Here is a 22,571-nt window from a genome sequence, read left to right on the forward strand (position 1 = left end):
CGGTGAATGTGTAAAACCTACATTTACACTACAAATTCACAGTAATCCTGGTGTTTTATTATTAATTGGGTGTGTTTGTGTGTCCATACCTGGATGCAGATATTATTTATATACAGTCGTGCTGATGTTGTGTGTTGCGTGAGCTTTTCCGGACGGTGCGCGGTTTCCTTAACAAACTGACGGCAGAGATGTTCAATCAGCTGATGAAGCAGGTGAAAGAGCTCCACATCGACACAGAGGAGCGACTTAAGGGTGTCGTCGACCTGATTTTTGAGAAAGCCATTGATGAGCCCAACTTCTCCGTGGGGTACGGGATCATGTGTAAATCTCTGGCTGCGGTAAGTAAAACATCACATCTCCTTCTTTATGTTTTAGTGCATTTAAGCCTATTTGTGATTCTAACTGTGGAATCACAATGTAAATATCCACATGGATGCCAAATTTTAGGAGCAGGAGGAGCAAAGAAAAGTTCAAGAAAAGCTACGATCCATGGGCATGAATAGGCGAGGTTATAGAGGGCATATGTGTTCTAGACTAATCCTTTTTACAGCTTAGTCCCCTTTCTTTTCACAGCACTTAACCAATGCACTGCAACTTTTTGTTGTTATTTCTTGTTTCTTCTAAAGTATTTCCAAGTCATGAGACCATGAACACTGTGAGCATGAACATTACAATAGACCCCAACAAGATCCCTAAAATCAACAAGGTACTGACTTTACATGTGCAGAAACATGCTTTTCAAATGCAAGCTTGAACTATTTCAGTCAGCATTTAAAGCTTGAGATGTAGATGAACTCAAACCTGCTGGTGAAACGATTTACGTAGTTGAAAAGTATTAACCTTTAAGAGTTGCCTGAACTAAGCGTTAGAAATCCCCCAAATGTTGTGGATTTAGAGCTATAGGAGAGCTGCTTCATTCTTCTTTTAATAAAAAACTTTTGAAACATTTTTTGTTTTCTTTGGCCTGGATCTTCTCCTCAGCCCTCGCTGTTTTCTTCTCCCGTTCTTCCATTTTTCATTCTGCAGCGTCTTCTGTGTTACCTGTTCAGAGTTTAGCGGGTGGTGCATCAGTAAGAATGGTCCGTGGGGAAACGCGGTGCTCTGTGTGTAGTTAAATAGACTAAGCCAAGTTATTTGCCTCGATGCTTTTTTGTATTTGAATTACTCGAGTTACACAATTCACACAATTTAAGTAATGTTATGGAATTCTACTTCAAAACTGGCAATCTGTTAAAGTACACGTTTTTCTACCAGGTTTATAAGAAGCATTGTTATTTAAACTGAATTGTGTTTGTGTGTAGTTACCAGCAGATGATAAGATTTATTTGGGACGGAATTTCGGGGGGCGACGGCTGAACTGGAAGAACGGCTGCAATGGAGAAACTAGCGCTAGAGCCACATCCGGAGCATCAGGTGAGTCTGTAGTGAATGTAGTCTGTGTCCTTTTTCAGCTCTCTCCTGTGTTCATGTTGTGAAAATATTCAAAGCAGGTTGTGATTGTAGGTGTTGTTGTTGAAACTTAATTCAGTTTAATGCATCAGCATTTTTAGTCATGACACATCATGTCTCTTGTGTTTCAGTAAAACTCGACGCAGTGCCAGACTCGACTACAAACAAGCCTGCGCTATCAGAGGAGGAAATGGAGAAACGCTCTAAATCCATTATCGAGGAGTTTCTACACATAAATGATTACAAAGTAATGATCTCATGCAGTGTCTTATGATCACATTTAGTTGAATACACATCGGTTATTATCGTGTTACTGCGTCACAGAATCGTGGTGGGTTCGTGTGCAGGAGGCCTTGCATTGCGTGGAGGAACTGGACCAGGGCGGGATGCTGTACGTTTTTGTTCGGGTGGGTGTGGAGACCACGCTGGAGCGAAACCAGATCACACGTGACCACATGGGTCATCTGTTCCATCAGCTGCTGCAGGCTGGGATCCTCTCCACATCTCAGTTTTTTAAAGGGTGAGTGACATTCCTGCACCACACAGCTCCGTCTCCCACTGGCGCCAGAGACACTACTGTCTGCGTCATGAGATGTCCACAGCTTGATGACATATTTACACCCAATGGGGTTATTGTTAGCATTATTATGAATACGCTTGCGTTTACATTTGGTCATTTTTTTGAGAATTTTATGAGAATCAGAATCCTTTATTAAGACTTTTGTCTGTGTTTTTTTTTGCTCTCTTTCCCCCCATTTTCTTACCGATCCTTGTTTACACAGGTTCTCAGAAACCCTCGAGATAGCAGATGATATGGCGATTGACATTCCTTGTGTATGGCAGTACATAGCGGAGCTCGTTAATCCTGTGCTTCGGGAAGGAGGAATCTCTTTGAGAGAATTATTAATGTATTTACAGTTACATTTGAGACTATACATATACATTTTTTGCTGGACAGGAAGTTGGTGTTTGTTTTTAATTGTTGATTTCTTGTGAATTCCAGTGAATTTAGCAAACCACTACTTCCTGTGGCAAGAGCCGGCATATTATTTGCAGAAATATTGAACCTTCTCTGCAAACAAATGGTGAGCTGTGAGATCTTCTATAGAATATGACTGAAAAAAGGAAAGTATTTTGTCATACTAGTTGAAAAAAGTTCTTTTTTGTTCAAGTCATTGCTGTGTTTTTCTTCACTTTAGAGCCAAAAGGAAGTGAAGGCCTTATGGAGGGACTCTAAACTGAGCTGGGCTGATTTTCTTCCTGAAACCGTGGATGGGAACAACTTCATTACTGAGCAGGTGAGCTGTTGGCTGCACACTAGATTTAGACTCCACTGGAAGATCTGGACCAAACAGGATCCAGTGGGCAGTAGATTTTCTACTACTTGAGTAATAATAATAGAAGAGCTGAGTAAAAGTGACAGCATAGTTATTTTATGAAATCATTTCGCTTGAAAATTGCTTTGAAATACTATTGTGTATGTCTGATCTAATCGCTTGACTCGGCATATTTTTGGCTGGTTGTTACAGAGGACTTTTAAAAATGTGCAATAATCAATATGGGTTAAAAATCATACTGTGATCAATTTCATTTGTTAGTATAAGAACATTGTCAGTGAACTCAAATGGCAGCTCGTCTGATCAGAAAAGAGAAAAGTGTTTGTGTTTGTGCTGTAAAAAGCAGTGTGTTGGTGGGTAGACTTGATGCAGTTTTATTTCTAAACCAGCACAAATGTTGCCTTTAAGAAGAACATCTTCAGAGGGGTTTTTTACTCGTCCTGGTATCATAAGTGTAGATAAACATAGGTTGTGTTTAATTGACAGCCCTGATGAGGTCTGATGACCTGAAGAGGGTGGAGCTGAGACTTCAGACAGCAGACGGACTTCTGAGGAGGAACATCAGCACCACACGAGAGGTTAGAGGTCACCCAACCTGTAATTAATCCTGGAGGAATTAAGTGTGATTAGAGAGATAGCGATTTAAATGTGTGTGTGTGTGTGTGTGTGTGTGTGTGTGTACTGAAAAATGTATTTAATTTGTTTGTTGTGTGAATTGCCAATTTATTATTATTTATTTTCATATTTTATTTATGTATTTATTTGTAAATATATTTACTGTAAATTCGTATTAAAGATAAAGTGCAGATTGTTGTTAGTTATTTATCTTTTTGGGTGGCAGCAGGATGGGGGCAGGTCATGACGTGGAAGACACGAGCCAAGCCCCGGTCCAGGACGTCTCCCCCACCACCACCACCGGCCTTCGAGATCTCGACCAAGAACCGCTTTGCCCCTCTCCGCGAGACGGAACGTCATACTGTGATTCTTGGAGATTCCATCGTCCGGCATGTCCGCGCTACCGGAGACAAAGGTAAGGTGCACACTCGCTGTTTTCCTGGTGCTCGTGTTCTCGATGTCGCTGCGCAGGTACCCACGATCCTGAACGAGAACTTCGCAGCGGTTGTTCTTCATGCCGGAACGAACGACACCCGGCTGAGGCAAACGGAGATCTTAAAGAGGGATTTCAGGATCCTGGTGGAGACGGAACGCAGCACATCACCCACAACGAGGATCATAGTGTCAGGACCTCTTCCCACTTACCAGCGAGGGGCTGAGAAGTTTAGTAGACTCTTTGCACTAAATGAATGGTTACAGTCATGGTGTCGAGAGCACAAACTTCTCTTTATTAATAACTGGAACTGTTTCTGGAAGCGTCCGAGGTTCTTCCGCCCTGATGGCCTGCACCCCAGCAGAGTTGGAGCAGCAGTGCTATCAGATAACATCTCTAGGATACTTCACACCATCTGACTGGTAAGACATCAGGAAATTTACGACTATGAGAACATTTATACAACAAACCAAATAGTTACAAGTTCACACACAGTCCAGTTTATAGAAACCGTATCTATTCCTCATGTAGTAAAACCAAGAATTAAATACACAAGATCCAGAAATAATCTTATTGCAGTTAAAACTGAAAAATGCCAGATAAGCAAACACCAAAAAGTTCTAAAGTTTGGTCTTTTAAACATTAGATCACTTGCACCCAAAGCAGTGATTGTAAATGAGATGATCACAGAGAATAATCTCTCAGCACTCTGTCTCACTGAGACTTGGATTAAACCAGGTGATTATAAGGGTCTAAACGAGTCGACACCGTCAGGATATGTTTATAAGCATGAGCCCCGTCAGACTGGTCGTGGGGGAGGTGTAGGAACCATTTATAGTGCCTCTCTTAATGTTAGTCAGAGATTAGGATTCAGCTTTAAATCATTTGAAGTGCTCGTTCTTAAAGTTGTACTTTCAGACATCCATAGAAAACTCGCTCTGGTCACCGTGTACAGACCCCCAGGACCCTACGCTGATTTTCTTCAAGAGTTTGCTTGTTTCCTTTCAGACCCTCTTGATCACAATGATAAAGTGCTGCTTGTAGGAGATTTTAATATTCATGTAGATGATGTAAACGATGCTCTAGGATTATCATTTGTCGACTTATTAAACTCTTTTGGGGTTAAACAAAACGTCACCAGATCAACTCATCGTTTTAACCACACACTAGACTTAATAATATCCCACGGAGCAGACGTCACTGATAGAGATATTTTACCTCAGAGTGATGACATCACTGACCATTACCTCATACTGTACACACTACCGGTAGAGCAGATTAGCCGTGTTTCACCACGTTATCGACTTGGTAGGACTATTGTTCAGACCACTAAGGACAGATTCATAAATAACCTGCCTGATTTATCTCAATTTCTCACTAAACCCATAACTGCTAATAATCTTGATGAAATGACTAACAACATAGACCTTATCCTCACTAGCACATTAGACACTGTTGCCCACAACCGGTTAAAAAAGGTTCGAGAACAAGCACCTGCACCTTGGTATAATAGTCATACGCATGCCCTAAAGAGAACAGCACGTAATCTGGAGAGAAAATGGAGGAAAACTAAATTGGAGGTATTTAGAATTGCGTATAAAGACAATATGCTCAGCTACAGACAGGCGCTAAAAGCTGCTAGAGCTGAACACCTGAGCAAACTCATAAAAAACAACAAAAACAATCCCAGGTTCCTTTTTACCACAGTAGCTAAATTAACTACAAATCAGGGATCTGAAAAATGTGTTCCATCACAGTTTAGTAGTGAGGACTTTTTGAATTTCTTCACTGAAAAAATGTATAGCATTAGAAAAACAAATTGAAGGAAGTGTTACATACAGCTGGTGAGCCTCTTCTCAATATTATTAACTCCTCACTATCTTTAGCTCACGTCCTTAAATCCCTCAAGTTCCTGCCTTAATTGGTAATAAAATAAGAAATAAATACATGGCTTGATTAATTATTGTGCCAAATACAGCATCCAAAAAAGAAACTTTACCAACTTATTTTATTTTACATTGACAGATCAATATTTATCATTTTCAGTTTTAATTTAAAATTAGCACCATTATTTAATTTTCCCTTTCATTTCCAATCTTATTGTTTAATAATTACTTTCCTTTTTATGTAATATTTTTATTTGGCACATTAATTACTTTATTAAGCCATTTTTTATTTGTTTACTACCAATATTGGCAGCGTTCATCCTCCAATTTGTTTCATGTATCTGCATTATATATATAACTGACATTGAAGCCCCTGTTAATAAACGTTTGAATTATTATTTTTATTATTATTCCCAGGTTCCTCCTGCTTCACTGCTGAGACATTCATGTTGAGCATCGACAAGAAGATTGTCAACAACCACATCACAACCTTCACCTCCTCCATCTGCCTGATGTTTGGCAGTTATTACTGCTTTAACATACACTACCCAGTGGAACTACGATCAACACTGGAGTTTCTCCAACGCTAATATTCTGTTTTTATCAACACCTTTTTTGGATTTATCAAACGTATCAATTTGATATCCATCTCAGGTTGTTCATTTTCTCAATCTTTCTCTCACTCTTTTTTTTTCCATAAAGGTGTTTCTTTTCCATAAATCCTGAGAGGCACCGAGGTTGAATCCAAGAAGAAAAAAGTGTTCAGTCAATCCCAGAGTCCTCACTCTCATCTCAGACATTGCTGACCATGAGTGGATCTAGTGCGACCCCTCTTGTTGTGGACAATGTGATAAAGGTGTGTTACAGACTCTACAGATGTTTTTGTTGTTGAAACAATTGTTACACTTCTGAATGTCAGTGAAAAGTTTTTAACAATTTGGAGTTTTACTAAACAAGATTTGTTAAAGTACCTGTTCATTTTTTTTTTGCTTATTAGTTCCAGGAGTTTCTTAGATTATAATTTTCCTACAGTAATTGTGCATTCTAATGATGTAAAAAGGGGCTGCATGTACATCACTAGCTAGCATTTTGTAAATCAAACACTTCTGTAAAGTTTTCCTTTTTTTTACTGACATGATGCAGTTTGAAGATGTAGAGTTTCAGCTTTACTGCACAGCTCTGTGTGTAAAATAAGTGATTTTTTTCCAGGAATTTCTTGAATTCAGATTTTATTAAAATATAAATAGTTTTTAACTTCTTATAACTGCATTTGCATATTTTAAAATAAGGAACATTTAACTTTTGTAGTTCAAACAGCAGCAATAACACTTAAAGCACTACACTACAGAAACAATATGAAAGAAAGTTTTCTACATTTCTCTAATGCTGTCGAGTAACACAGTTTACAGGCCTAAGAATGTAACACTAGCTTCAAAATCACAACCTTGTTTCTGCCTGGTGTCGAACCAGGGACCTTTCACGTGTGAGGGGAACATGATGACCACTACACTACAGAAACTACCGCAGGGAAAAGCTTCTTGGTCACTGTTGGCACTTTTGCATACATTCACAGTTTCAGTAGAGCAGGAGAATGAACCGGTTTGCTGAGAAGTTCAAAACACTATCGTTCTTCTAGCATAGAAGCAGTCTTGCTTCTATTTGCTTCCCTTGAACACTTGGCGTTTGTGTATTAGATGGACCCACCAGTCATCATAGACACCGGCAAAACATTTCAAAATCACTTGGCTTCTTCTTCTTATTATTATTATTATTATCCAACTCTTTTTTATTGATGCACTTCAAACAGAAAGACACTCAGGCGAGAAAGACAATGATACAGTGGTTAATTTAGTCCAACAACAAGAAATTGGTCTCTCTCTTTCTAAGTTATACACACAATCACAATCATGAATGTGAGCATCAAGAACAGGAGAAAGAAAGAAAAATAAAACAAAATAAAAGATTTTGCACCTAAGTACATTAACACTCTCAAAGATATGTTTTCCTTTCTCCTTTCTACATCTACCAAGAAGTCAGGGGCAAGGGGAAGAGCTCAAAAAGGCTAAACAAAGAGAACAGGATTTTATTTTCCTCTTTCTCTTAAATATGATAAGAATGGTTGCCAGGTGGTGTAAAACTTTTCCGTAATACCAAGTAATGTAAATCTGATCTTTTCTATTTGAATAAACTGAGACAGGTCATGTATCTAATGAGAAGAACTGGGTGGGTGAGGATTCTTCCAATTCAGTAATATAAGTCTCTTTGCTACTATTAAACAAAAGGCGAGCATGTTTGATTGTAAGGATGACAATGAGGGATTTGTGGGCTTGAGTCCAAATAATGCTATTAGGGGACATGGTTTAATATCTAAAATGAAGTATTCAGAGATTGATTTAAAAATTGATGTCCAGTAAGAGGTCAAGGCTGGTCTGATTCCCCGTTACTCTTTATTTTAGAAAGCGATGAAGATCCCGATTGAACAACGAATGAAAAAATAGTTTTATAAATATTAGAGACAGTACCCTTACAAAGTTTTGTTTCTAAAACTCGATCAATCTCTTGTTTAGGAGGTGGGTGCAGGAAATGAGAGAATGTGTTCCTTACAAAATCACGAATTTGGTGATATCGGAAAAAATGAGTTTTAGGGAGGTTGAATTTTTCTGACAGGTAGAAAAAAGTGACAAATGTATTCTCCTGAAAAAGATCATTAATGTTTACAATGCCCCTTCTAAACCACAGTGCAAAGGATCCGTCCGAAATAGAGGGTAGAAAGGAGGGGTTTTTATATTTAGGAGACAGACCTGATGCTGCCTGGAAACCGAAATGTTTTCTAAATTGTTTCCAGATTTTAAGGCTTTGTAGAAATAAAGGATTGGAGGAGTAATCGGATGTTTTTAATGCTAATGAAGAGCATGATAAAGCATGCAGAGGCACGTGAGGACGGACGAGTTCAGACAGGAGTCTCTCCGTGGACTATGATGTTTGCCGACGGTATTGTGAATCGTGGTGAGAGTAGGGAGCAGGTTGAGAAGAGTCTGGAGACGTGAAGGTGCGTCCTGGAGAGAAGGGGAATGAAAGTCAGTAGACGTGTGTGGATGAGAGGGAGAGCAGTGGAGTGGTGAAGGTGTACGAGTTTAAATACCACAGTTTTGAAACCATTTTAGAAATCGTTTGAGGAGGTCATGACACGATTAATTGTCCTTTTAAAGATTGCGAGCTGACAACCAGCGACCTTTCAACTTTCAGTAGCCATGAATCTGAAGGTTTGAACTTTTTCTGTCTTTTAGGCTTCTGATGTGCTGCTCAAAGAAAATCTAGAGCTCTGAAAAGGTCTACCTTTGTTTATGAGGGAAAGGTCTGGAAACTTTCTGAAGTCTTGCCTGGTAAGTGTGTTGTCAGTGTGTTATAGTCATATTTTCTCATACCTGAGGTACAGATCCTGTAAAGAGAAAACTGTTCCAGCACAAATGAAGTGATACACTATATCGCCAAAAGTATTGGGACACCCCCTAATTAGGTTTGATTACTTTTATATTTATTATAGTAACAAAAACACAAAAATGTTGAATAATTTAATATTTCATTATTTTGTACATTTTTTTTTTTATTTTGAATCATTGGACATGAAGAGGTTCAACATTGGGTTCCTCTCATATTTCTCTGATGTGCTGCACATTTCTTCTCTTTCTCACACTGATTTAGAGAATCCTGGAGCTCCATGATGGTTTTGTTCCAAAGTGACCTCCAGCTGAGCAACTGCAATTTCCTGATTTCGTATTTTTTTGTATGTTTGTCACACGTTAATGTTTCAGATCATTAACCTCATTTAAATATTAGTAACAATAACACAAGTGAACATGCAGTTTTTAAATGGTCTCTTTCTCATGGTGGAGTCATGAACACTGACCTTAACTGAGGCAAGTGAGGCTGCAGTTCTTTGGATGTTGTTGTGGGGTCTTTTGTGACCTCTTAGATGAGTGGTCTCTGTGCTCTTGGGGTAATTTTGGTCAGTCGGTCACTCCTGGGAAGGTTCTCCACTGTTCCATGTTTTTGCCATGTGTGAATAATTTCTCTCACTGTGGTTCACTGGAGTCCCAAAGCTTTAGAAATGGCTTTATAACCTTTTCCAGACTGATAGATCTCCATTACTTTCCTTCTCATTTGGATCTCAGCATGATGTGTAGCTTTTGAGGCTCTTTTGGTTGACTTCAATTTGTCAGGCAGGTCCTATTTAAGAGATTTCTTGATTGTGAACAGGTGTGGCAGTAATCAGGCCTGTGTGTGTTGAGAGAAATTGAACTCAGGTGTGATAAACCACAGTTTTAACAGGGGGGCAAACACTTTTTCACACAGAGCCATGTAGATTTGGATTTTGTTTCCCCTCAATAATAAAAACCTTCATTTAAAATCTGCATGTCGTGTTCACTTGTGTATCTTTTACTAATATTTAAATTAGTTTGACGATCTGAAACATTAAAGTGTGACAAACATGCAAATAAATATACACAGTGGTGTGAAAAAAGTGTTTGCCCCCTTCCTGATTTCATTCTACCACAAAAGTATGTACTTGATATACAATGCTATTTTTTTTTTCTTTGTCTTCCAACAGCCATTTAGTTGAATCTTCTGAGGAGAAGTGGGTTTCACACACCAGCCATCAACCAGCAAAGAGGTTCAAGCAGTCTCCAAACTCAGCACCTGTTTCAGCTCTACCAGTAAGAGTGAGAGACAGAAAATCTCAGTCTTCACTGGTTGTATCCCCCAACACACCTGAAGAGAGGTGGAATCAGGATTTTACACCCCAGCCAGTCTGTAGACCATCTGTCATAGCACTTGTTGATGAGAAGATGTTGGAAATGGGCTACAAACTGTTTGTTGATGACTTCTACACAAGTCCAGCACTGTTTAGAGATCTCCTAAAAAAAGAACATCTGAGCATGTGGGAAATTTCAGTCCACAAACCCTCAAACCATCACCAACAAGCTTCTGAAAAAAGCTCCTCGAGGCCTCATCACTGGCTGAGAGAAGAGGATGTGCTGTTTGTAGAATAGAAGGATAAAAGGAAGGTCCAGATGTGCTCCATCATTCACAGAGGCACTGAAGGAAGCATTGTGCTACTTTTATTTTCATTACTTTCTTCTTCTACTGTTTTTCTAATGTTCAAATACCAGTCTTATGCTTATTGTGTGAATTTTATTATTCCCAGTACATTTGGTTATCAGGCTGCTTTTACTCAAACAGACGGAGGGAGAAAAGGACTACACACAGTCTCAGAATAATGTTTATAGGAAACTCGTTTTTATTGTATTTTCTTCAAAGTTAAAACTCATTAAACATGTGACTTTTAACCCGTCACTATTCTGGATTGTTTCAGGGCCGAATTCATGTATTTATATATTTAAAAAATAATGTTTTATCACAAAACATAGTAAAAAAAAATTTCTAATGAACTTTAGCATCTTTGGATGATGTAAAGCCCAAAGTGTGTTCTTTCAAAAGAGATGTAAATTGTGTATGTAGCACACTGTTGTCAGGAACTTTTACCATTGAAAGTCAGGAAGGTCATTTTCAGCTGTGAGGCCCAAAAGTGGGGCTGAAACCGAACAGGGTTCAAGAAACCGGGTTTATTTTCATATAAGTAACAGTATTTAGTTCAGTAAACTTAAGTTCATTTAAAGGAGAATTCAGCGCTGTTTAGTTCAGTAAAGTCTTCATTTAATCCAAAACTATTCGATTCATTAAGTTCAATTATCCTCAAATTAATATTTTTACATTCAATAAAAACAAATCATCCAGTTTTCATTGATGTTTATTTAGTGAATAATGCATTTAATAAACAATTGGTTTCACTCAGAATAACATTTTATTTTTTATTAGTAAAAATGTGTTTTTTATAAAACTCATCTGAAGCATATAGATAAAAATGCACCAGTTGGTTAAAAGAAAACATTTAAAAGTAAAACATTTCTTCCAGCTCATAAATCCTATAAAACATGCAGCATTAAACATGAACTTCCAGCAGATGAACATCTCATAATACTGTCTGGAAGTGAGAAATGTACAGGTTGTTTTTACTCCATACACATGAACTTACTTTGATCAGAAACACAATCATACTCCAAATCAATTAATCAATAAAGTCAATAAAAGAATCCCAAACTGCTGTGTGTCTTGTCCTCGCTATTAATGACGTCATTAGAGCTCCACTACTTCTAATTACCTGCTGTGACAGTGAGCTCTAATACACATCACACTGCCACCTACTGGTCATTTATGATTCTGCAACATTCATAGAGTCACTCCGGTCAACTTCCGGTTCTCAACTCGGATTCACTCGCTTTATACACAGTTTACAGCCGTTTTTATCTTATTTATGACTGTAATATCGCTCTTCTCTCAGGAACAACAGAAAAGTTGTGAAGACATGATATTTTATCCGCTCTTTACTTCTGTAATGTGCGCATGCGGTTAAGTGAGACCGGGTTACGTCACAGACGGATACTCAGAATCACTGTGAGAAAGTAAAAAATAGTGCAGAGCAGGAGAGAGATCATTTGATCAGAGACAAAGAGCGACTGGAGGAACGTGTTGCTCAGTTTGAGCCCACGTTGGATTTTAAAGAAAAACAAGAGGACGAATAGGAGAAAACTAAACATGACATAGAGGAGAGGAACAACTTACAGCTTCAGACCAACAGGGGGCTCCAGGATACCCAGAATCTCTGTGAGGAAGAAAAGAAGACTTCAGAGAATAAAACAGATCATTATATGAGGGTCCGAGAGCGATGGGAGGAAATTGTTGCTCAGCTGAGACAAGAAAACATTCAAAAGAAAAGGAGAAATAGAAAAAAAAGAAGACGACAAGAGAAACAGAGAGTCTGAACACTTTTACTACAGCGAGACACAATAAACACTATTAAATAAATAAAGATTTTGAATTTCAATCATGTCTAATGTCTCTTCATCACAGAGAGCATTCAATGATGGCATTTTTTTTCTTGAAATCCACTTTAGTAAAGTCAGTGATGTTTGATGTCCTTAAAGAAAAGGAATTTGACAGAAACTGAAGTTGAGGTATTTTCTTGCAGCTTTAGTGCTTTGTTCATTTTGAGCTCTGAAAGCAATATAGCTGACAGTTAATGTGGGGCAGAACCTGATTCACTTAAACATCTGTACTTTATAATTAATCACATGGATTGGCACAAGAAAGTGGATGATCTTTCAGCAGTTATTCTGACAGGGTTAACACTGGATTCACCTCACAACACCTGAACACTACTGCTGGATGGAGCAGCGGGTGCGTGCACGAGCGGCGGTTGGTGAATGGAGGGTGGAGCCGGGGGGAAACGAGCGGTGAGAAGCAGATCTGTGGCTGATGGGACTAATCAGTGTGTGTTCCTGTCTGATGAACTGTTCTGTATTGGTCCTGTTTACTTCAATAGTAAGGAATGTAGACCTGAGATCCTGATTATTGGTCTTTTATTACCCATAAGGCAGTGGTTTTTACCCTTTTTTGAGACGTGACTCATTGTTTACATAAAGAAAACACAGTGCATGTAGGGGTACGGTCTCAGGAGCCCTGCAGTAAGTGTGCTGTGTGCATGTGATTGATGAATGTGCAGGTAGAAATTCAACTGAAACTGCATTCAATCTGGTTGATTATCAAGCAAGTTATTTTTTAACTACATTTAAGTTCCCTGTTATAGGATAACTTGCAATTTTGTAAATTCCAACTTTATTTCCATTAATTCCTGTTAATACCGAAATATTCCTGATAATTCATATGGGAAGTTTCCAGTCTTGAAAATTCCTGCAACCACATTCCTAGGAAATACATGAGCTGTTCCTTGGTCTTGGGCACAGGGATGTTTTGCCTGCCTTTTTTTTTCTTTTAAGTTTTACATTGTTTTGATATCAGATGCCCCAAGAAATTGCAGTTTAGACACAGAAGCTTTGTGTATGTGAGGATCCTCTATAATTATTTGGAGAAAGAGTCTGGTGTCATTATGCCATGGCTTGGGAAGTCGGGATGTTGTTAATAAATGTGAACTGATTTAATGTCATACAGTGTGTCTGTGTTCTACATTACAGTGGGGTCTGAGGTTCGGTTCCCACCTGTGTTTTTCTTGTTCTGACTTCTGCTTCAAATTCATACATGTTCTATGAAAAGCAATTTACAGTAATTTTCTTTTCCCCCTTTTTCTTTTTCTGTCTTCTATTTGTTTCAGTGTTTCTTTGAGCATACAACATACAATACAATACAATACAATACAATACAATACAATACAATACAATACAATACAATACAATACAGCTGTGAACCTACCTGTCATGATGAGTGTATTTGTAAATTATCCGCTAGGTGGCAGTAATGGCACACTTACCGGTAAGCTGTAGAAGAACTCATGTAGAAGTGATGATGTTACAGTGCAGTTGTTGCATGTGCAGACCTGTGATGGAGTAAAAGAGATGTTCCTCACTAAGAGTTTTCTACACTGAAGTAAGAAACATACAGAGAGAGAAGACAATTGTGTCTTGTTGTTGGTAAAGTATTTTATCTAAACAGTGTATTTTCAGTCTGTTGTAACGTTTGGTTTTTTTGCAGACTTTCCTGATGCCCCCAAACTGATTATGATGATGGTGACAGCATGATAACCAGCCACCGAGACGAAGCTGAGTGAGGTGAACCCCTCAAACTAACCCAGGAACAGAGAAGGAACTTTCTGACCACCTGCTGGTTTTGCACAAACAGAGTGAAGGTTTTTAAAGTAATATTTTTAAGGAGACAGAATTTTTTATGTTACAGATTTTTCTGGAACTGTGGAATCGAGTCATTTACCAGTGAATCTATGGATTCAGACTCAATTGAAAACCAGTGAATTTTGACATTAATAAACTCTTTTGAATCGAGTTCCTTGAACTGAATCTACGGAGTCGAAATTATCGAACCAAATCTTTTTTACTGAATGGACTGAAAAATGTAAATAAATCTATTGAATTAAATTGTTATTTTGTAATGTTTTGAATGGCAAACTGTTACTTTTGATGTTTTTTAACTAACTGAGGTTCTCAAAAGTTATATTTGAAGGTTAGATGTTATAAGGCTGCATTCTCACTAAACCTGCATCGATAGTTTTGATCAGTTTCACTTCTGTTCATGTAAAATTGGGTTTAAACAGAATTGGGTTTTGTCACATTTTCCCCTAAATTTTATTATGTGGATTTTAATACTTAGTTGGGAATTAAATGTCCAACACTTTAATAAAAGAAACAAAACACACACAAAATTCAAGTATTTAGTTTTTATTAGTATTACAACAAACATAGTAGAAATAGTAAAAAAAAAAGTAAAAACTATGTATGGTGTGTGAATCTGCAAACCTGCCCAGAGCTTTGCAGATTCTCTCCAGTGCTGCCATTTCCTGTTCTTAAGTTCAGTATAAAGCGAGTAATGTTTCGTTTGGCGTTTCATTTTTTCTCTCATTTATTTCTCTTAGATTGCAAAGTTTCCTCCAGCTGAGCAACATGTTCCTTCATTCGCTCTCGTTCTCTCATCAAATTATTTATCTCGTGCTCTGCCCTCTTTTTCTCTTCCTCACAGTGGTTGAGGGAATCCTGGAGCTTCCTGGTGGTTTGGAGCTGTGAGGTGGTCATTTCCTTCATGTCTAGTTTGGCCTTCTTTTGTTCTTTCTCTATTTTCTTTCTCTCAAATTCCAACGCGACCTCAAATAGAGCAAGACGTGTCTCCACTCGCTCTCGGTCTGTCATCAATTCATTTTTCTCCTCCTCGCAATGATCCAGAGAATCCTGAAGCTCTCTGATGGTTTGAATCTGTAACTTGTTCAATTCCTCAATGTCGAGTTTGGTCTTTTTTTCTTTCTCTCTTTTCAAAGTGGCCTCAAGCTGAGCAACACGTTCCAGCAGTCGCTTTTGTTCTCTCACCCAGCTCTCTTTCTCACGTTCTACTGTTTTCTCCTGTTTCTCATGGAGTTTCAGGGAAGACTGGAGCTCGTTGCTGTTTTGGAAGTGTGTGGAGTTTTTCTCAGTTATGTCCTGTTCCCACTGCTTTCTCTCAGCAGCCAAAGTAGCCTCCAGCTTTTGCACCGTCTGTAGCAGAACGGCTTTCTCTTCTTTCACTTCTGCTAACTTCTCTTTCATCAGATTAGAAAATGCATCCAAGTCTGTTACTACTTTCTCCATGTGTTCCAGCTCCTCCTTCATTTCAGCAATCTGCTCAGATTTCTTCTTTCTTCTGCTTTGAAAAATCTCTCTAAACCTTCTGAAAAGCACCATGTTTATGTCTCTGTACTCACACACAAACCTCGGAAATGAGAGAAACAGAGACGCTTTCCGACTTATAGATGTTGTCTTTCTGTGACTTCACAGAAATATGCCCCGCCTTCGTATGTGACGTCACTCGGGATCTCTCGCTGACACGCACACACTCACTATGCGCATGCGCACATTACAGAGGGAAAGCGCGGATAAAATATCATGGCGTCTTCACAACTTTTCTGTTGTTCCAGAGAGAAGAGCGATATTACAGTCATAAATAAGATAAAACGGCTGTAAACTGTGTATAAAGCGAGTGAAGGTCAGCGGGACTCCATGCTTTCTGAGGACGGACCGGGGCTAGCTTAGCATGCTAACTTCAGTAGATATCTCTGTTACATAATACATAGAGGTTTTTTAAGTCCAAACTGCCATTGATTCACATTCTGGTGATAATTGTATTTGATTGATGAGTGTTTAAACTACACTTATTACACAGAGCTCCATAGAGAAAGCAGCTAGTACGCGGTATTTGACAGTAAAGGACCTGAGTTGAGAACCGGAAGTTGACCGGAGTGAGTCTATGAATGTTGCAGAATCATAAATGACCAGTAGGTGGCAGTGTGATGTGTATTAGAGCTCACTGTCACAGCAGGTAATTAGAAGTAGTGGAGCTCTAATGACGTCATTAATAGCGAGGACAAGACACACAGCAGTTTGGGATTCTTTTATTGACTTTATTGATTAATTGATTTGGAGTATGATTGTGTTTCTGATCAAAGTAAGTTCATGTGTATGGAGTAAAAACAACCTGTACATTTCTCACTTCCAGACAGTATTATGAGATGTTCATCTGCTGGAAGTTCATGTTTAATGCTGCATGTTTTATAGGATTTATGAGCTGGAAGAAATGTTTTACCTTTAAATGTTTTCTTTTAACCAACTGGTGCATTTTTATCTATATGCTTCAGATGAGTTTTATAAAAAAAACACATTTTTACTTATAAAAAATTTAAATGTTATTCTGAATGAAACCAATTGTTTATTAAATGCATTATTCACTAAATAAACATCAATGAAAACTGGATGATTTGTTTTTATTGAATGTAAAAATATTAATTTGAGGATAATTGAACTTAATGAATCGAATAGTTTTGGATTAAATGAAGACTTTACTGAACTAAACAGCACTGAATTCTCCTTTAAATCAACTTAAGTTTACTGAACTAAATACTGTTACTTATATGAAAATAAACCCGGTTTCTTGAACCCTGTTCGGTTTCAGCCTCACTTTTGGGCCTCACAGCTGAAAATGACCTTCCTGACTTTCAATGGTAAAAGTTCCTGACAACAGTGTGCTACATACACAATTTACATCTCTTTTGAAAGAACACACTTTGGGCTTTACATCATCCAAAGATGCTGAAGTTCATTAGAAAAAAATGTGTACATGATAAAACATTATTTTTTAAATATATAAATACATGAATTCGGTTCTGAAACAATCCAGAATAGTGACGGGTTAAAAGTCACATGTATAATGAGTTTATATTTCAACTTTGAAGAAAATACAATAAAAACGAGATTCCTATAAACATTATTCTGAGACTGTGTGTAGTCCTTTTCTCCCTCCGTCTGTTTGAGGAAAAGCAGCCTGATAACCAAATGTACTGGGAATAATAACATTCACACAATAAGCATAAGACTGGTATTTGAACATTAGAAAAACAGTAGAAGAAGAAAGTAATGAAAATAAAAGTAGCACAATGCTTCCTTCAGTGCCTCTGTGAATGATGGAGCACATCTGGACCTTCCTTTATCCTTCCATTCTACAAACAGCACATCCTCTTCTCTCAGCCAGTGATGAGGCCTCGAGGAGCTTTTTTCAGAAGCTTGTTGGTGATGGTTTGAGGGTGTGTGGACTGAATTTTCCCACATGCCCAGATGTTATTTTTTTTAGGAGATCTCTAAACAGTGCTGGACTTGTGTAGAAGTCATCAACGAACAGTTTGTAGCCCATTTCCAACATCTTCTCATCAACAAGTGGCATGACAGATGGTCTACAGACTGGCTGGGGTGTAAAATCCTGATTCCACGTCTCTTTAGGTGTGTTGGGGGATACAACCAGTGAAGACTGGGATTTTCTGTCTCTCACTCTTACTGGTAGAGCTGAAACAGGTGCTGAGTTTGGAGACTGCTTGAACCTCTTTTCTGGTTGATGGCTGGTGTGTGGAACCCACTTCTCCTCAGAAGATTCAACTAAATGGCTGTTGGAGCTGCTATCATGGGCCCTCAACTGCTCAGTTGTATGAATGAGATGATTATAACATAACATAGTTACATAGCAACAGTGTAACAATAACTCAAAAAAGTCGGTTCTCTGGTTTCGGTTTAATTGAGTCTGAATCGAAAGATTCACTGGTAAATGACTCGATTCCACAGTTCTAACAAAATCTGTAACATGAAACATTCTGTCTCCTTAAAAATATTTCTTTCAGCAGTCTCACTCAAGAAAAAGAAACTTCCTTCCAAAGAAAGTTCCTTCTCTGTTCCTGGGTTAAGTTCACTCAACTTTTATTCATGTGTTGAAATTATTGAGCCACTGTTCTGAATCCATTCATGAGCATTTCAAATCTTTAGTTAAGGCAACTGAAAAACCTATTGGTAAAACATCATTTTTCATGTTTTCACAACAATAGATCTAGTCTCATTAACATAAAATAGTCATTTTTCCTCAACAGAACTGTGAGTTTACTGGACTTTGGTTTGACAAGTAGTTCTGAAAATCTAACCAGATTTTTACATGAAATTCAAACTCTCAGCATTTATTTTTTTAAACAGATACACTGCATCTAAAAACACAGACATGAAAAATTCTCTTGCAAAGATATAAAAACAGTAGACAAGAAAAACCTTCACATATACACAGCTCACACAAACAGGTGCAAACTTCTGTCTGCACAGACCCACATCCTCCAGCCAAAATAGTACAAATAACTCTCCTTGTCATCAGATATATTCATTACAAGAACAAGTGTACATGAATAATTCACAATAAGCCGTGTTAAACTTTACATTCAACTGTTCAAAAACTGTCTTCAATTCCCAATCATAGTAAAAAACAAGGAAAGAGGAAGCAGTACAAGCGAACAAGAAAACAGTCAGTTTAAAAAGATTTCAAGAATCCCAATTTCCCACTTAAAACAATGAGATCTAAAAACAACAATGCTCTTAAACTTTAAACCAGTACAACCATTAAACAGTAGCAAAATGGAAAAAAGCTTTTGTTTGTTTTCTGTCTTATCGCAGCCACTTGGTCTTTAAAGAGTGAACTTTTGCTTTAACGAAACAGGCTTTAACGAAAGACACGTTACACACGGTGTAACGGGTCAAATATGTTGCGCTTCTATAAGGAGCAGAGCGGTATTTTGGGAATAGCCTGCCGGTATTCTTCCGCTATTACTGTGTGTGTGCGTGTGAGACTGAGGAATATGTCCTTATTCATTTCTGATGCTCATTTCTAAGTTTCTTTGACTAACCCGTAACGCTGTTGCAAACAAAAATAAAAAAGCAGGAGTTTTGGAAACCTTTTGGAGACGTTAAATGGCAAATTTGCCCCCCCTTGTGTTTGAGATATTAGGGTTCGTCGACATAACAGAATCGACATAACCGATTAAAAAATGCTAAGACAAAGCGAGAATTTGGCGGTTCCACTTCAAAAACGTCGACTTAATAGGGTTGGCGAGTTCACCGAGGTCGAGATAAGTGGGTTCCACTGTATTAATAAAATTGAAATAAAATTAAAGACAAAAAGGAAATCTTGTAATGACTTTAAAATGCTGGAGTAAAACAACACAAATGCTTTTAAACTGTTGGAAAAATACAAAAATGTTTGTAAGTGCTGGAGTAAAAAAATGTTCTCAAAGTGCCAGAACAACAATCTTAATGCTGCAGCAAGAAACAAGCAGAGTTTCAACACATGCACAAGAACAGTCAAGTATTACAGCTGTTATAAACGAAACTTAACAGTCATAAAACCTTTCACTAAAACTCAAAACTGACTTTGGCCTATGTTGCACTGTTATACAGCTACTAAACAAACAGGAACAAATCACTACTTGCACTTTTGCTCAGCCATATGAACTGCAGCTACTTCAACTTGAACAGTTTGTTGTTGAAGTACTGGACTCTTCAGAGCACTGGGGGTCAAGGCCAATAAACACTTTCTGAACAGTTACAAACGTGTATTTTAGTTCTTTAGGAGAGCGAAGGATTTTGATGGCATAAATCAAGTCAAATAGAAGAACAACAGCTGTAGGGACGTCTTGCACATTATCCAGCACAACTTGCTTCTCTAAAACCACAGACAGGCACCTTACATTTGGGTTTGAATGGATGGTGGCAACATCATCTTCAACGACAGTTAAGACCCCCTTCATCATCCCTTTTGTGTGAGTGTCTTCTGGGTCTGTGTCCTGCAGTAAAAAGCAGCATAAAGACAGAATTATAACCCATAATTTATTACATTCTGCTGGACCACAAAGAGATTTTTATATTGTTTGAGATAGGTCACCCAAAAATCACACATGCTGCAATTTTTCATTGTGTTTGCTTGGATATACACCCTTTTGCCAAACGTATTGGGACACCCCCTTCTAATGAACAGGTTTCACTACTTTAGTGATTTACATGAGTACAAATCCTAATGTTTAAGCATATAATTATATTTAATGGAATTGTGTGCTTCTAATTTTATAGCAAGAGTTTGAACAGAACCCTTTTCTACTCTAAAATAGCAATGCTGCTGTGTATGGAAAGGTTCAAAAAAGAAATCACTGATTCAGTCAGTGTGGAAGAACTTGACTGGTCTGCAGAAAGCAAAGGTTTAATCCCAGATGAATATCTCTGGTGGGACTTTAAATGCAGACCCTGAGCCAAAAACATCACCAAACACCAATGAGTTGTACTTACACTATATGGACAAAAGTATTGGGACACATCCGTTCTTTGGAACAGAAAAAAGGCACTTCCAAAACTGTGGCAACAAAGATGAAAATATAATTCATGTATTTACAAATTGTATTTCCATCTCTGTTGCAACAAATGTGGAAGTGTCTAAATTGACTACCAATATGTACATGTCATTGGTGTTTGGTTTGAGTTTTTGTCTTAAGGTCTGCATTTAAAGTCACACCAGAGATGTTCAGCTGGGATTAGGACTTGGCTTTATGGAGACCAGTCAAGTTTTTCCACACTGACTGAATCAATCATTTCCTTTTGAACCTTTCCTTATACACATAGGCATTTTCATGTTAGAATAGAAAAGGCCGTGTCCCAATACTTTTGGCAATATAGTGTAACACTTAATTTGTGCTCTCAGACTCATTACTAATAAATATTCAACTAGGATTAGTCAATAAATACATTTTTGCCAACACTTTGCCTCCTCCATTCTACTCTTTCCCCTGACGTTTAGCTTATAGAACAGTTATCAGATTAGTTTCAGACACCAGACAAAACTGTTTTCTCTTTACAGTATCTGTACCTCAGGTATAAGAGAATATGCTGATAACAGGAACTTAAGTCTTAAGTCTTAAGACTTTTCCCTCATAAACAAAGGTAGACCTTTTGAGAGCTCTAGATTTTCTTTGGGCAGCACATCAGAAGCCTGAAAGACAGAAAAAGTTCAAACCTTCAGATTCATGGCTACTGAAAGTTGAAAGGACACTGGTTGTCAGCTCGCAATCTTTAAAAGGACAATTGATCGTGTCATGACCTCCTCAAACGATTTCTGAGATGGTTTCAAAACTGTGGTATTTAAACTCGTACACCTTCACCACTCTACTGCTCTCCCTCTCATCCACACACGTCTACTGACTTTCATTCCCCTTCTCTCCAGGATGCACCTCTACGTCTCCAGACTCTTGTCAACCTGCTCCCTACTCTCACCACGAATCGGTGAAATGGAACTGACCAGCTGGCAGAGGATTCTCTCTGGTCTTTAAGCCTTCATCTAACGCAAATCAAGCACAGATTTATCCAAAAAGAAAGATTCATTCTCTATTTAGCATTTGTAATTAGCATTAGATGTATGACTGTGTATCATATGGCTTTCGTATGATTCTTTGAGTTAAATACCAGAGATTCTATTAACTCCTTCCACAACACACAACCCATTTAAATACAGTTTATTGTAATAACTACAAATTACACAAAAATCCTGCATTTTGAAAACATTTCATTCAGATTTTACAAAGTGAACTGAACATGACCTTCAAATGAAGCACGTTAGCTGTCTAAGCTCAATGCAAAATATAATTACATTCCTTAAAATAGTCTTCCCAAAACACACCGTTACATTATACGTTAAGCATTTGTGTAATATATTTAGGTTATTTTCGATAATAAAACTACAAGAAAGTTTGCGTGAACCAGAGAACATCCAGCCCCTTCTAAAATGCAGTTAATGAGGGGAAATCCTGTGCAAAATGCTACGGAAACAGACTGCGCATGCGCAATGACAGGAAGTGAAACGCTTTTCCCAACTTAATTGTTCTTTTTCATTGGACAAAATAGTAGT

At 38.0% G+C, this 22,571-nt stretch overlaps 3 protein-coding genes across 5 annotated transcripts in view; 2 read left to right on the plus strand and 1 right to left on the minus strand.

Moving 5' to 3' along the window:
* The window catches only part of LOC310724557 (eukaryotic translation initiation factor 4 gamma 3-like), a 278,886-nt gene that overhangs the window by 92,517 nt on the left and 163,798 nt on the right, over positions 1–22,571 (minus strand). The window lies entirely within an intron of this gene.
* LOC310725149 (eukaryotic translation initiation factor 4 gamma 3-like) lies at positions 106–2,104 on the plus strand. The gene is made up of 5 exons (XM_083539816.1): positions 106–338; positions 627–706; positions 1,302–1,413; positions 1,581–1,696; positions 1,797–2,104. The coding sequence occupies exons 2-5, from the start codon at positions 647–649 to the stop codon at positions 1,971–1,973; spliced, it is 465 nt and encodes a 154-aa protein (XP_083395942.1). The 5' UTR covers positions 106–338; positions 627–646; the 3' UTR covers positions 1,974–2,104.
* Positions 3,634–22,571, plus strand: part of LOC310724970 (uncharacterized protein) — a 37,748-nt gene continuing 18,810 nt past the window's right edge. For 2 of the 3 annotated variants that reach the window (XR_014533225.1, XM_083539487.1), the window contains exon 1: positions 3,634–4,256. Coding sequence is in view for 2 of the 3 variants with exons in the window: in XM_083539487.1 (XP_083395613.1) it covers positions 3,645–4,253 (609 nt within the window). In the remaining variant the exon portion in view is untranslated. Of the gene's footprint in view, positions 4,257–10,329; positions 10,652–22,571 lie in introns of those variants that run through there. The other variant, XM_083539488.1, reaches the window with a different exon arrangement.

The sequence above is a fragment of the Silurus aristotelis genome, assembly GCF_946808225.1.
Source record: "Silurus aristotelis genome assembly, chromosome: 1".
NCBI classification, from domain to species: Eukaryota; Metazoa; Chordata; class Actinopteri; order Siluriformes; family Siluridae; genus Silurus; species Silurus aristotelis.

Bases quoted from the DNA above. Each gene is read 5' to 3' on its own strand.
- LOC310725149 (XM_083539816.1), top strand. From the start codon at position 647: ATGAACACTGTGAGCATGAACATTACAATAGACCCCAACAAGATCCCT. The intron at 1,414-1,580 runs GTGAGTCTGTAG...CTTGTGTTTCAG, and splicing joins AGCCACATCCGGAGCATCAG to TAAAACTCGACGCAGTGCCA. The intron at 1,697-1,796 runs GTAATGATCTCA...GTTCGTGTGCAG, and splicing joins TACACATAAATGATTACAAA to GAGGCCTTGCATTGCGTGGA.